The following is a 15,841-nucleotide window of genomic DNA, read 5'->3' on the forward strand; positions in this document are numbered from 1 at the left end:
TTCATCTTTCTGCGGTATGTAATGTTGCCGTATGAGTATGAAAATATTCCTCATTTAAAGGTGCAGTGTGTAAGTTTTGGGTGAGGTTGTGAATTGCAACCGCTCACCCCTTTCTTTTGAAGCACACAGAGAAGCTACGGTGGCTAACACAGGACATGTCAGAGAGTAGATAGCGCTCTGTAGAGAAGTTTGTCCCTTTAGGGCTACCGTAGAAACATGGCGTCACAAAATGGCGGCTTCACTGTAAGAGGACCCCCGGTGTGTGTGTAGAAGGAAACGGCTCATTCTCAGGTAATAAAAACATAACAGTCTCTATACACCACTGATAACATAGTTATGCATATTATACTGCATTTCTGTCTATAGTGCCTCATCATTACTACACACTGCCCCTTTAAAAAATTCATACACAGAATAAAGGGGAGGGGCCTGGTTTAGTTAGTTAGTCACGTGTTGAAACTGGTGGTTATGGTAAGGGGCGGGGCATTTCCCAAACACACTGAAAACGCTTGACCAATCACAACACACTGCTCCAGCCGACCAATCAGAGCACAGTGTGCTTTACAGAAGGCGGGGCTTCATAGAGACATTAACTCAACTGAGTTACTGACAGACTGGGACGAGGGGAGCCGCAACAATGGAGAATATGAGGAAATGATGCAAGAAAACTGACATCAAGCATAGTAGGTCCTCTTTAAATATTATATATTAAAGCGTAAATGTTACTCACTCTTTGAGCTCGGCGTACATGGGCAGGATAGCCGGGTGGCACACGAATGCAAAGGTCAAAATGGGCACCGCATACACCGTCTAAGACACAACAATAAAGTCAGATCACCACACACTCCTCACAGCAAAAAATGCTTTTCTTACTTGCAATTTTTTCTTGTTTCTAGTCTAAATATCTTCCATTAAGAAACATTTACTAGACAAGTAAAAATTATTGTCTTGTTTTGGGGGAGAGTTTTTGCTTAAAATAATCTGCCAATGGGGTGAGGAAAATAATGTTGTTTCAAGATTATTTTTCTCACCCCATTGGCAGATTATTTATCTTATTTTAAGCAAAAACTCTCTTCATTTTGAGTGTTTTCCCCAAAACAAGACAATTACTTTAGCTTGTCTAGTAAATACTTCTTGTTTTAAGAAATTGCAGATGTTTGGACTAGAAACAAGACAAAAATACTAAGAAAGAAAAGCATTTTTTGCACTCCTCTCACTCAAATGCAAATATCGGCGCCGCACCTGTGAGTTAAAGACGAAGTACTTGGGTTTGCAGCACTCTTCTTCAGTGGTGTTGACCTGCGGCTGGGACACATTCACTGTGATGTTAATGAAGTTCTCCGGCAGTGGGCACGGGATCTGGAACTTCTTGTAGATCACCTGAGGAACAAAAGCAGAGGGAACGTCTCATCAGACTAACAATAGCGGCTCGCAGGACACTCTCGCTCTCATTTGCATGCGTTCGTTAGCATTTAGTGATGATTATCTCAGTACTCACCACAATGAGGAAGAACACCATACACAACAAGGAGAAGCCGCTAGTGTAGCCTAGATAACCTGGAAAGAGACAAACCATAAAGATTAGCACACACACACACACACACACACACACACACACACACACACACCAAACAATTACAATTATATTAATTTTGTATAATTTATTATTTATAATTTGACATTTTTAATAATAATAATTAGTGTTATTAATTCAATTCTAATAATAATTTTATTTATAATTTTATTTATTTAAAAGTAATTTTTTTCACCTACACTTATTTTTATAATAATTGTATTTATTTATTATTATCACAAATATATATATATATATATACATATATACATATATATATATATATATATATATATATATATATATATATATATATATATATATACACATTTGTGATAATAATAAATAAAAGTATTTATTTTATATAAATATAAAAACAATTTTAATGATTTTATATATATATATATATATATATATATATATATATATATATATATATATATATATAAATCATTAAAATTTTATCATTTATTTAAAATTGAACATTTTAAATAATAATAATATATATTATTAATTTAAGTCTAATAATAATTGTATTAACTATTTTATTCATAATTCAACAATTGTATTTATTTACAAGTAATATTTTTGTGATAAATTTCACCCATATATTTTTTTCTAAAACTGTATTTATTAAATAATAAATATATTATTATTATAAATCAAATAAATTAATTATAAATAATGTTATTTATTATTTTAATAATTATTTTATTTATTTATTATTAACACAAATTCCTTTCACCCTCATGTTTGTTGTAAAATGTTGTGTATTTTTATTATATATATATATATATTTATATATATATATATATATAAATTTAAGTTACACTTTTTTTAAGGTGTTCAGTGTTACAGTGTAGCTATATATTAAGTACTGTAGTTAGTCATTTAGTATAGTCATTTCTATAGTAACTACATGTAACATGTAACAAGGAGACCGTAAAATAAAGTGTTATCTAATATTAATTGAACTTATCTTAATTTTCTTTGTGCAAAATACAATCCCTTCTTTACTTACCGAGGTTTTTCAGCAGCGAGAGAGGCAGTATGATAATGACGGTGACCATCAGAACCAGGTAATCTCCATTAGTGTACCATGCGCTGCAAAACACACACCAAAGATTGATATCAGCACTGAGGAAGTGACACGCAGCTGTTCTGCAACATCCTGTTTCGAAACGGTTTCGTGGTTTGTGGGTCTGGGGCCGCGTATCGTGTTGTTTTGTGTGCAGGAGCCTGCGGGCTCCACATAGGGGTCTAAATCTTTCATGTCAGTGTTTGTTGTATTAGGTCACTGTCACGAAGCTCTCAATCGACGTCTTTGAGCTGAACTTCAGACCCCCCCGGCCGGACAGCTGTACAATGAAGCGCTCACACTGTTCTAGAGCTGAAAAACATTCAGCTCAACAACAACAACAACATCAGCCTGAGAAATCTTACTTGTCATTGGAGTCTAAGAAGGCCTTAATGACGATGGGCAGCTCGTACTTCACAATGTAGAGGTAGCTCGCCATCGCTGGGATTTAAAACAGAAAACACGTTAGTGCCTTAAAAGTGTTAGTTCAGCCAAAAATTAAAATTCAGTCATTAATTCCTCTTCCTCCTGTGGTTTGACACCCGTCAGACCTCCGTTCATCTTCACACACAGATGAAGATATTAGTGTTGAAATCCGATGGCTCAGAAAGGCCTTCATTGACACCAATGTCATTTCCTCTCTCAAGACCCATAAAGGCACTAAAGACGTCGTTACAAAGCCCATCTCACTACAGCGGCTCTACAATCATTTTATGAAGAGGCCAGAATAGAGTTAGTGCACAAAAAAACTAAATAACGACTTATATAGTGATGGGCCGATTTAAAAACATCAATTCGAACCGTTATGAATCAGTGAATCCATTCATGATTCCGAATCATGAATCGATTCACTGACTCATAACGGTTCGAATCTTTGTTTTGAAATCGGCCCATCACTATATAAGTCATTATTTTGTTTTCTCGTCTCTTCATAAAATGATTGTAGAGCCGCTGTAGTGAGATGGGCTTTGTAACGACGTCTTTAGTGCCTTTATGGGTCTTGAGAGAGGAAATGACATTGGTGTCAATGAAGGCCTTTCTGAGCCATCGGATTTCAACACTAATATCTTCATCTGTGTGAAAAGACGGGTGTCCAATCACATTAGGGTGAGGAATTATTGACAGAACTAACCCTTTAAACCAAACCAAAGTCTGTGTGTGTGTGTGTGTGTGTGTGTGTGTGTGTGTGTGTGTGTGTGTGTGTGTGTGTGTGTGTGTGTGTGTGTTCACATGACTGGCCATACCTCCAAAGTTCTGCATGGTGATAGAGCAAGAAGCTGCCAGTTTTCCAGGAATCCCGAAGGCTTTGTACCCCAGCTGTTCGTACACCAGAGAACCTGAATGGACGGGGGGTCAGAGAGTTAAAACTCACACTCATCACGGTTAAAGATAGAAACACACTCACAGTAATGGCAGAGAGAGACGCTCACCTCCTTCATTGGCCGTTTTAAGCAGCAAATGGACTGAGTACAGGGAGAAAATGGCCACGGCGACCAGCAGGATCCTGCAGAAATGAACAAAAACAACACACGAAAGTTGAAGTCAAAGCAGAATTTGAACCGCAATTGATTAGACGGTTAAAAAAAGTGTTGGGAAAAAACAAGCACAGTTCCCAGTTAGCAGGGAACGTTCTTAGAAGGTTATCAAGAACACATTAATAGAAAGTTTGATCTGAGTTATCTGGGGCCGGCTGCACCAGCTGTGTGTGAGTGTGTACTCACACTAGGCATGGTTGCCCGAGCACGATTTTTTCCCACTGACCTGCACTCACATTGCACTTAAAGGGATAGTTCACCCAAAAATGAGCTTGTGATGTTTATCTGCTGACCCTCAGGGCATCATAGGTGTGTTTGTTTCTTCAGGAGAACACAAATGAAGATTTCTAACTCAACCGTTGCTCGTATAATGCATGTCAATGGGGTGTATTTCTATGAGAGTAAAAAACACACAGACATACAAATCCATATTAAACCCTGTAGCTTGTGGAGACACACTGATGTCTGAAGACACGAAACGACCGGCTTCTGCCAGAAACACAACACTATTTGTGTTATTTTTTTACCTCATATCAGATGAATCTCATCTAGTATTCCCAACGCCATCACTTCAGTTGATGAAGGTCAAAATACCGGCGCGATCATATGCGAGGCATCTACGTAAATTTGTCTATGATCGCGCCAGTATTTTGACCTTATTCGGCGCAAGTAATGGCATTGGGAATACTAGATGAGATTCGTCTGATATGAGGTAAAAAAATATCACAAATACTGTTGTGTTTCTAGCAGAAAGCGATCGTTTCGTGTCTTCAGACATCAGTGTGTCTCCACGAGCCTCAGGGTTTAATATGGATTTGTATGTCTGTGTGTTTTTTACTCTCATAGAAATACACCCCATTGACATGCATTATACGAGCAACGGTTGAGTTAGAAATCTTCATTTGTGTTCTCCTGAAGAAACAAACACACCTATGATGCCCTGAGGGTCAGCAGATAAACATCACACTCATTTTCGGGTGAACTATCCCTTTAAAGTACCAGACCAGAGCACACTTACGTCATTTTGTTAGACGACTTTCTTAAGTCGTTCTGAAGAAGACTGGAAGAAAAGCACTTTCGCTAATAGACTGCCTAATAGATTCATATTTTATGCCACGCAGCGATTTTCACTTGATTGCACGCATCAGAAGATTATAACATAGGTAGCTGACTTTGATGGAGGAATTTGCAGCTTTACTTGCAAACTACAATTCATGTTCATTATTGAGCTCGTTTACATGCACGTTCTTAAGCCGAATATGCCTAATAAGCCGACAATAAACATGGCCATGTAAACGCGATAATTTTTTTTTTTATTGGAGTAAGCAGCGTAAGCATAAACCGGTCGACACAGGTCGTGTTTGCCTCTTACCCCGATTTCGTGTGGCAAGTAAACACATTAACCTGCTTACTGTCGGCTTATTGAAGTGCGCATGTGTGATAGGTGACAAAAACTCAAACTTAGAGCAGATTTAAATGCATCCAGCGAGCGTTTTGCATGAGATAAGGACATATATCACAAACACAGACTCTTTTAAGACCCATACAATTGTAAAGATTGCAGCAGAAGTAGAAGAGGTTCAGTCGAAACGCTGCATCTGGAACTGCATGAGGGATAATATGAGCCGTAAATCTCCTGCTGACACGCTTGATTTAACATCACAACTGACGTAACATTAGGAAAAGCGTACTCTGAGTCAGATATGGAAATTATTATTTTTGACGTCACTACAAGGAACTAAACCGGTTTATTAATAAATTCATGTAAACTTGGTTTACTTGCGTAAACAGAAAAAACTGGTTATTTAAAGAAGCTGATATTTGTGAGTTATGAGTTATCAGCTCACTGGTGTGCATGTAAACGTTTCAATAAGGTGAGAACCAGGCCCGTTATAAACCTAAATACACTTTGTGCACAATTATTAGGCAAGTGATTATTTTGACCATATCATCATTTTATCCATAATTTCCAACTCCAAGCTGTATTAACTTGAATGCTTATTGGATTTAATGTATATTAGGTGATGTGTATTTGTGTAACGAGGGAGGGTGTGGCCTAAGGAGATTATATCAAGGTGTGCAGAATTATTAGGCAGATTCTTCTCTTCAGGAGAAGTGGCCAAAAAAAGAGATTTAACTGACTCTGAAAAGTCAAAAATAGTAGTTTTTCAGAGGGATGCAGCACTGTTGAAATATCTAAGATTTTGGGGCGTCACAGAACCATCAAACATTCGGTTGCAACAAAAAACGTGTTGAGAAGAAAAGACTCAAATTAACCGCCAGAGATTTGAGAAGAATCAAACATGAAGCTCACAGGAAACCATTATCCTTAGTGCTGCCATATGCCATTTATTCAATTGTTAGAGTAATAAAAGTTACTAGAGTGTTAATACTTCATTATGCATTTGTTCCTGTGTATGATCAAGAAGTGTTACCCCTATGCACCACTTCATATTTTGGCGTTGCACCATTAAACTTAGTTGAAGCGTAACTCTATGTGTAAATTAAATATTTACCGAAGCCTCCGATCAGGAGTAACGTTTAGAATAAAATAGCAGACTCTCGTTTTACATGACAGACTTCAAATCTGTACACGTATATGATAATGCTGACATTTATGAGAGATTATGTGAATAGATTACTTTATTAGCGGCTCTTCAACACAGACCCTAAAATGTCATAATCATAACTGTTTCAATATTCATTGATCCTTATTAATTTCATTTCATATATTGAATGTTTCTGAATGTTATTTATATATAAAAGCACTTCTGTTATTCATTTTTATGTTAACACACGTATAAGGATACACTGGAATCCGCAACTTCTGCTCACGTATTTGAAGGCTGCTATTGGATCACTGAGGATAAACGTCATATTATACGCGACTACGCATTACTTTACGGAGAGCTTACGATCTACTAGTTACGTTCTTCCTTAAGAACAAAGTGAGTTACAAACTAGCTAATAGCCTTACAAACGGCTGGTGCAACCTTACCCAGGTCTTTAATAATGTCCTCAAAACGTTAGCAACACATCGATTATGAAACGCTCCTTTTATGAGACGTTTTTTGGGAGGTTAACACTTGTTTTGGAATATCCCGAAATTTAACATTTCAACAATGTTTGAAGAATGATCAAATGAAATGTTCCCGTTACCATTTAAAACAATTAAAAAAACAACGTTTGGAATGTTCTCAGGACATATTTTTGTTAGCTGGGATGCCTTAAAAAAACAGAAAACTCATGTTGACTTTAGATGTTAAATGAGATGTCCATGTAGACAAAATGACCTCAACTCAAACCCGCCCGACAACTGGACATAATGGACTCTCTGTAATGCGTCGCGTTACAAACACACACACACACACACACACAAATACGCACGCGCATGTGTTTATAATAGAGGGAGGTGACTGTGGATTAGACCTGATTATATTCTCACACACTCATTCATTCCACCGTCTGCAGCTCGCTTGATCCCATTATAACCCGAGTGACCTTCAGTAGATTTCCATTTCAAATGCATGGAGACATCACATCTTTACTATTTAACCATTCTTTAACCACTTCAATTAAACCCAGCCATGTCCGTTTATTTCAACGCATTCCCTGGTTTAAAATCATTGGTGTTATATAGTCCACCCTGATTTATCGGTCACTGGAAATCCCATTTCGCTTAACCAAGAAATAATCATTCTTTGATGGATGATTTCAGGCATTAAACACGCATGACTTTCTGGCATCATCACTTTTATATAACTCACACACGGCTTTGTTTGCAAACACTAAGAAGACTTCCACTAATCAGAGCTGAACGAACTAGTAGATTTACACCAACCAGAATCTGGGGCAAAGTGTTGGACTCATAATTATCCTAAACAGGGTAATTAGCAGTCCTGTAAATTAGGGACAAATTCTGTTTGATTGACAGGCCAATCATAATCCACCATCCGCCATTTTGACCGACAAAGCAGTCAGAAGAGTTAGTAGTTTGACGTTCAACTTGAACTTGAAAAACGGTGTTTATTGACGTCTTTCCGCGGTTGAAACAACATTCTTTCTGATGTTTATTTAATGCTATAAATTAACTAGAAGGAAGAAGAGATGATCGGTTCAAGAAAGGCACTACAGCGATCCGTCACGACACATTAAAGAGCCACACATTAATTTAGCTAGCATTAATAACATTAAGTTATGAACGTTTTTTCTTTCTTAAGACGTCCAGTTTCGTTTAAAATGTTTTTAAAACGTTTTTTCTTGGTCGTGCGACTTTAAGGGAACATTACGTTTCATCATGCTTCAAAACATTGCTTTCTGAACGTACAAGTAGTAACATTTAAAAAACATTAGACAAACCGCAAACTAAAATGTTTCAGGAAAAAATATTCCATGAACATTTTGAGAACATTATTAAAGACCAGATAACGTTAAACGGAAGTTATATTGACGTTACTGGAAGAACGTTTGCTCATAACGTTGAGAGAACCTTGACAGAACGTTCTGAGAACATTATTAAAGGCCAGATAACGTTGAACGAACGCTCTATTAACGTTACAGGAAGAACGTTTGATCATAACGTTGAGGGAACCTTGACAGAACGTTCTGAGAACATTATTAAAGGCCAGATAACGTTGAACGGAAGTTATATTGACGTTACTGGAAGAACGTTTGCTCATAACGTTGAGAGAACCTTGACAGAACGTTCTGAGAACATTATTAAAGGCCAGATAACGTTGAACGAACGCTCTATTAACGTTACAGGAAGAACGTTTGCTCATAACGTTGAGGGAACCTTGACAGAACGTTCTGAGAACATTATTAAAGGCCAGATAATGTTGAACGGAAGTTATATTGACGTTACTGGAAGAACGTTTGCTCATAACGTTGAGAGAACCTTGACAGAACGTTCTGAGAACATTATTAAAGGCCAGATAACGTTGAACGAACGCTCTATTAACGTTACAGGAAGAACGTTTGCTCATAACGTTGAGGGAACCTTGACAGAACGTTCTGAGAACATTATTAAAGACCAGATAACGTTGAACAAACGCTCTATTAACGTTACTGGAAGAACGTTTGCTCATAACGTTGAGAGAACCTTGACAGAACGTTCTGAGAACATTATTAAAGGTCAGATAACATTGAACGAACGCTCTATTAACGTTACTGGAAGAACGTTTGCTCATAACGTTGAGAGAACCTTGACAGAACGTTCTGAGAACATTATTAAAGGCCAGATAACGTTGAACGAACGCTCTATTAACGTTACTGGAAGAACGTTTGCTCATAACGTTGAGAGAACCTTGACAGAACGTTCTGAGAACATTATTAAAGGTCAGATAACGTTGAACGAACGCTCTATTAACGTTACTGGAAGAACTTTTGCTCATAACGTTGAGAGAACCTTGTCAGAACGTTCTCTGCTGGCTGGAAATGTCTTAAACTCACTGCTAACTCTTTAAAAACAAACTAGAAAAATGGGTGGTAACCAGATCTGGTATCAACTCATGCAAATGTGCATGTAAATTCTTTAAAACTGCAGTGTTTTGGCAGTTCGGATGAGGTAAAATAGATCCCACGCACATGCAGAAGCACTTCAATACTCACACAAACATGGCGATGCCAGTGTTAGCCATGGCGTAGGAAAGTCCCAGTATCCCGCTTCCCATGATGGCATTGCCCAAGTTAAACACGGACATCCCGAACGTCGCCGAGCCTTGACTCTGGAGAACAACAGCGAGAGTTATAATGTGATGTTTAAGTGCAGTATCTGATTAAAAAAGATGAACCACTTACATATTCAGCTTCATATTTCTTCTTGCCCAAGGGATCAGACAGGAAGTTCTGGCTTTCGGCGTCCACGTCGGTGTATTGCATTCTGTAATCACACCAGTACATTAGATATAAGAGATGACTTGTTAACTAATAGCGACTTGTCGAGGTCAAATGATGGAGGTTTTACCCGTTGAAAGGGACTTTGGCGGGACAGTCCTGATAAGTCGTGTAGTCGTTGCTGTTGGAACTAGTGCTGTCCATGTCTGGAGCGATGTTAAAGCGACTCATCTTTGTATTTACAGGGATTTTGTTCATTCTGCAATGAAAAAAACAATGGAAAAGTTTCATTATTTTGTAAGGATTTATGTTTAACATTATGGAATCCATCCCATGAGGCGGGTTTAAATTGGGAAATTTTCCATTTGACTGATATTGTTTAACATTCACGTGCTTCTTTGAAGCTGCTCTCCATAACTCGTTTTGCGTTCAAGATTTACAAAAAATTATATAATGAGTACAGCATGAATTATTTTTCCAAACCGTGTTTTTGTCTTACCCTGAATCATTATGGTACACTTATAATAAGTGTTTATATTGGGACTATATCCGAGCGGTTTGGTAGGAGCCGCTGCGGAGGAGCACAGTCCCTGCGTGACTCGCTATAAACATAAACAGAGAGAAGTAGATCCGGCTTCGATTGTTCTTCCACAAGACGCATGCAGTTCTGTTTATTAACTGCTAGAGCGCAAAAAGTTACGGACTGCATATTTTATATTATGTTAACCGATGAATGCCATAGAAACGCGGCCAATAAAAGCCTGTTCACATGAAAACTTGTGTGTTTGCCCATAAAACAGTTAATGCGCGCTCCTTCCCCTGCGTTTAGCAAAATGCGCGTCCCCGCGTGGCTGAGCTCGGAGCCGCGCCTCGGCACCGCAGCCGAGCATCAGGTCATGTGACCCACCAAAGCCGAGTGGAAAATTACAAACCGGCACCGACAACAGATCAGCACGCGCCGCGTCCGCCGCATCGTCATCAACTATTAATACTGTGTCTGATCACTCTATTTTTATATAGTCGGAACAAAATGATTATACCCTCCCAATTAAGGTGTTAATAATTTGTTGGGTGTCTCGAATAACGTATTTAAACTGATTCAGATGACCATTTTAGACCTTGCAACGGAAACTAAAATGAATTAACATTTACACCGCAAAACCCTATGAATAATTATATATGAACAAATAATAATATTGCTAGAATGACAAAAAAAAAAATTATGCAGATGCTCTAGCAGACGCCCACGCGTTTATCAACATCGCCGGTCAAATTAAACGACATCCCTTCCAAAAAACACTACAATAAATGATGTAGTAATTTAATATAGAGAGTTTTCCAAAATATATATAACTGTTATTTTAAATTATTAGAGTTGGGCAAGTGTAGGTGTGTTTGGTGAATGAATTGAATTCCTTTTAAACGGATGTGTAGAGGGGAAAAAAAAGATGATGAAACACAAATGAGTCACGACGTGGAAAAAAAATCTTAAAGCAACACAAGACAAACCAAATTTAAAAATATATATATATATATATATATATATTTTTAGATAACAGTGATTAAAATAAAAGTGTTAAACAAGATAATGTCCAACCGGTGTGAAATCTTACCTCAGAAATTAAAGGAGAAAAATCCGTTTCTTAAGCTCCGGAATGAATGGAGAAAAATAAATGAGCAAACCCTCCCAGTCGTGAAGAATGTTCCAGTGATCAATTAAAAACCGATAACGATTGATCCTTCAAGAATGTACCGCGGTAACAAATAAATATCAATAAAGTAAATTAATCATAAATACTGTATTACGTATAAACACTACAATTTGTAGTACTAATATTATTGTTAAAGATAAAGAGGAGATGTCCTCTGGGCGCGTCCGGTATCAATGTCGTGTTCTGATGCTGCTGAATGAAGGTTTATATCCGCCGGTCGCGTTGCATCAGCCGGGCAGTGGGCGGAGCCTCTGAGGGAGATTGTATACAAACACTGGAAATCCGCCCATCCCTGACCCAGACGAGACTGAAGCTCTTTCCCTGCCTTAGGAAGGCGTTTGCAGTTTTCCGAATAAACATTTAATATCACAATTGTTCCTCCTAGACAGCAATGCGAGCAAATGTAGAGTTCCTCATGGACACTTAAAAATAAAGCTCTCAAAATGGGGTTTTCACAGCTGCCATATTTTCATGCCCTCAGTGAAAAATTCTTAGAAGAACAATTCTCTTGGAACCATTAATGCCAATAGATCTCACATTACAGTCAAACTGTGCTCAGATTCTGTAAAATATCTCAATATCACCTCTAAATTTGAGACCAAAATGATCTGAGCTGCTGTTCGCATTCATGCTATACCTGTTAGTTGTTTGAAAAGTCATTGTTTTTGACGTCTCGGGTGTTTCTCGGTAGGCAGAAACTTGTAATCCCACTGTATATCAAGAATTGACAAATTTATGTCTTAATGTTTTTAAAGTTTGAAAGATATGTAAAACTAAACTAAATGTTGTTCCATGTGCGCAATACAATATTATTGATATGTGACCCTGGACCACAAAACTAGTCAAAAGGATAATAATAATAATAATAATAATAATAATAATAATAGTAATAATAATAGTAATAGGCTAATAATAAATTGAAGCTGAATAAATAAGCTTTTCGTTGATGTATGTTTTGTTAGGACAAGATTTGTCAGAGACACACAAAAAAAACGAAATATTGAGAAAATCACCTTTAAAGTTGTCCAAATAAAGTCCTTAGTAATGCATATTACTACTAAGAATACATTTTATGGTAGGACATTTGCAAAATATCTTCATGGGACATGATCTTTACTTAATATCCTAATGATTTTTGCCATTAAAAAAACTATTTATTATTTTGACCCTCACAATACCTATGAGACGCAGGGCTGGTTTTGTGGTCCAGGGTCACATATTCTGGTATATTGGAGGCCTATGTCTGTGTAGAATGAACTGAATTTCTCGACGAATGCTTTCTTTGGTGTAAATATTACACATAATTTAACTTCAGAGAAACCACCGATACAGGCCACAACCCACCGTACGCCCTAGATTTCATACAGGCAGACTCAGAAGATGCTCAGCGTAAACACTTGTAAGTTTCTTTTTTTTCACAGAAGTTCCTCCTAAAATGTGCTAGGAGAAATAGACATTATAGTCAATTCTTATAGATGCGCTCCTTTAAATGTAATTTCTGTCTATTCTATGGGAGTGAATAAGATCATGAGACCTGGCTGCACGATTATGACCAAAAAAAATCAAAATTGTCGATTATTCTACCAGAAATTGTAATTGCGATTATAAATTATCACAATTTACATTGATTGATGTTTTAAATAGTTTTATGCCATTGTTTGAAATGACTACATGCCATATTGTTATATCAGAATAAACAAGCTAAAAACACTCTTCCCAGAAAAACGTTTATTGTTTTTTTTATTGCATTTTTAAAAGTCAAATATACATAAACTACAAATAAAACAATGGAGGAAAAAAAACTGAAGCTGTAGAAAAACAAACAAACATATTAAGCACACAGAATAATATATGTGGACTTTTTTTTTGTAATTGCGATTACATTTTATTGAACGATTACATAATTGGGGCATCCGTAATTAATCACGATTACAAATTCGATTATTTGTGAAGCCCTAATGAGACCACATGACTGTGATGCCGAAGAGAGGGGAGAAAAAAAAGGAGGAAAAGAGGAACTTCTGAGATAGACACAATGACAGATTAAACCCGTCGGGAATGAGTGTGCCCCGCACTGCTTTGGGTCACTGCAGACAAGGGCAACTGAGTTTGAGTTTGTTGTTTCGCTTCCAGCATAACTTAAACGAATCACTCGCCTGACCACCTTCGCACAGAAGTTCTTCGTCACCCCCCGATCGGCCAAATCCTCCAGTGGAAGTGGAGCAGGGCCGTACAGGAATCCGGTCTACGGTGATTTACCCTCGGATTAAAGGCCACGGCAGCCTCTGAGCTGGAGTTCACAAAAGAACACGGATGCTGGAATGTCTGACCTATTGAAACAGGCCGTGGGGCCCCAGCCGACGCCCCGACTCCATAGGTAAGACTGGATCAACAAAAGCATTTTTCTGTCTCCACACTGTGTGAAAAAATGGACGGAAGAAATCCCAGCTCTGCCAAGGGGCGTCACTAGGCCAATTTTAGGGGGGCTTATTTCCACCCAGCACCCCTAAAAATCTGCGATTAACTCCGTAATCCATACACTAATTCATAATCGCCTCAGTGCCCTTTAATTTAAACTCATATGAAACCGGCGGCAGGCTTCGGCTCATCCCTGTATTTTAGTCTGCATTATCCAGCATGTTCTTCATCCGCAGCAGCACCAAAAGCAGAGGACAACATGTGTGTGTTTATTGATATGTCACTCAAAAAATGCTGGGTTAAAAACAACCCAAGTCGGGTTAAAAATGGACAAACCCATCTTTATTTATTTGTTTATTAAAATGTCTTTCATCTAAATGCATGAGACTGTGCTATACTATTCATTTGATAAAGCAACACACGAGAAAATAAATATAAAAGGGAATAGAAATGGCACATATTGATGCATACGGCAATCCGCCAGAAATTAGCTCTTTTAGTCTATTAAGTTTTAAATATGGATATTTGTCTTACACAAACGCATGGCTTCGCTTCAGAAGGCCTTTATTAACCCTCCGGAGCCGTGCGGAGCAGTTATATGATGGATATATGCACTTTTATTGACTTCATAAACAAGGCAGCAATCACTGCTATTATAAAGCTTGGATTAGCCAGGACTTTTTAATATAACTCTGATATTCGTCTGAAAGAAGAATGTCATATACACCTAGGATGACTTGAGGGAGAGTAAATCATAATTTTTGGGTGAATTACCTCTTTAAGTGTGTTTGTTTTCCAGCAGGTGACAAAAATCCTCCACTAAACCATGGCAGGTTTTTCCATTTCCATTAATGCATTTGGCAGACGCTTTTATCCAAAGCGACTTACATTGAATTCAAGGTACACATTTTACATTTTGTCAATTCTTGCTTTCCCTGGGAATCGAAGCGATGACCTTGGTGTTGCTAGCGCCATGCTCTATCATTTTTCAATAGTCAATTTTACTGTGAAAAACACTGTTTAAAACAAAAATTTTGACAATTGCAGTGAATATAATGTTATACAAAGTGTGTCTATACTTTTAATGAATATGAGCTGGTTATTTAAAACGATTCCAAACTAATTCTATATATTTATTATTGACTTGATAGATAGTGTAGAATACTGTATTGTTCATCCCTACCCTCGTATACAAACAATATTATTATTATTATTTTTAAAATCCCCTCATTAGAGGCTGACTAATTTAATTTGACTGATTAATAAAATAAAAACAAAAACAGTATTTGGTAAAAATAAAATGGAATTTGAGAGTGAAAAAAGAAAACTTTTAATTAATGTATACAGTATATTATATATATATATATATATATATATATATATATATATATATATATATATATATATATATATATATATATATATATATATATATATACTTGTATTTTTTTCATGATTTCAATTAATTAGACATGCTTTTTGATTACTAAACTTGAACTTAACCATTAAAATAGGAGTCCAAAAAAATGTAAACGTAAAAATAAAAAAAAATTTGGAGGGAAAAAAATATGGATTTCAAAGGGCCCTAATTAAGTTAGAAGAAGCACACGTTTGCATCTACAATCAAATTGTATATTTTGATGTGATATTTTTGTATATTTTTTCTTCTGCAGAACAGCTCAATTTCCAT

At 36.9% G+C, this 15,841-nt stretch overlaps 1 protein-coding gene across 1 annotated transcript in view; it reads right to left on the bottom strand.

The window, feature by feature from the left end:
- slc38a2 (solute carrier family 38 member 2) overlaps positions 1-11,935 on the bottom strand; it is an 18,199-nt gene extending 6,264 nt beyond the window's left edge. Inside the window, exons 1-11 of the mRNA XM_067428278.1 lie at positions 11,635-11,935; positions 10,152-10,280; positions 9,986-10,067; positions 9,797-9,912; positions 4,082-4,155; positions 3,896-3,988; positions 3,017-3,092; positions 2,595-2,677; positions 1,499-1,557; positions 1,243-1,380; positions 731-810 (exon numbers count right to left, since the gene is read on the bottom strand). Coding sequence (XP_067284379.1) covers positions 731-810; positions 1,243-1,380; positions 1,499-1,557; positions 2,595-2,677; positions 3,017-3,092; positions 3,896-3,988; positions 4,082-4,155; positions 9,797-9,912; positions 9,986-10,067; positions 10,152-10,279 — 929 coding nt within the window. The 5' untranslated portion in view covers position 10,280; positions 11,635-11,935. The remainder of the gene's footprint in view (positions 1-730; positions 811-1,242; positions 1,381-1,498; positions 1,558-2,594; positions 2,678-3,016; positions 3,093-3,895; positions 3,989-4,081; positions 4,156-9,796; positions 9,913-9,985; positions 10,068-10,151; positions 10,281-11,634) is intronic.
- Between the last annotated feature and the right edge of the window lie 3,906 nt (positions 11,936-15,841).

The sequence above is a fragment of the Pseudorasbora parva genome, chromosome 20 (assembly GCF_024679245.1).
Source record: "Pseudorasbora parva isolate DD20220531a chromosome 20, ASM2467924v1, whole genome shotgun sequence".
NCBI classification, from domain to species: domain Eukaryota; kingdom Metazoa; phylum Chordata; class Actinopteri; order Cypriniformes; family Gobionidae; genus Pseudorasbora; species Pseudorasbora parva.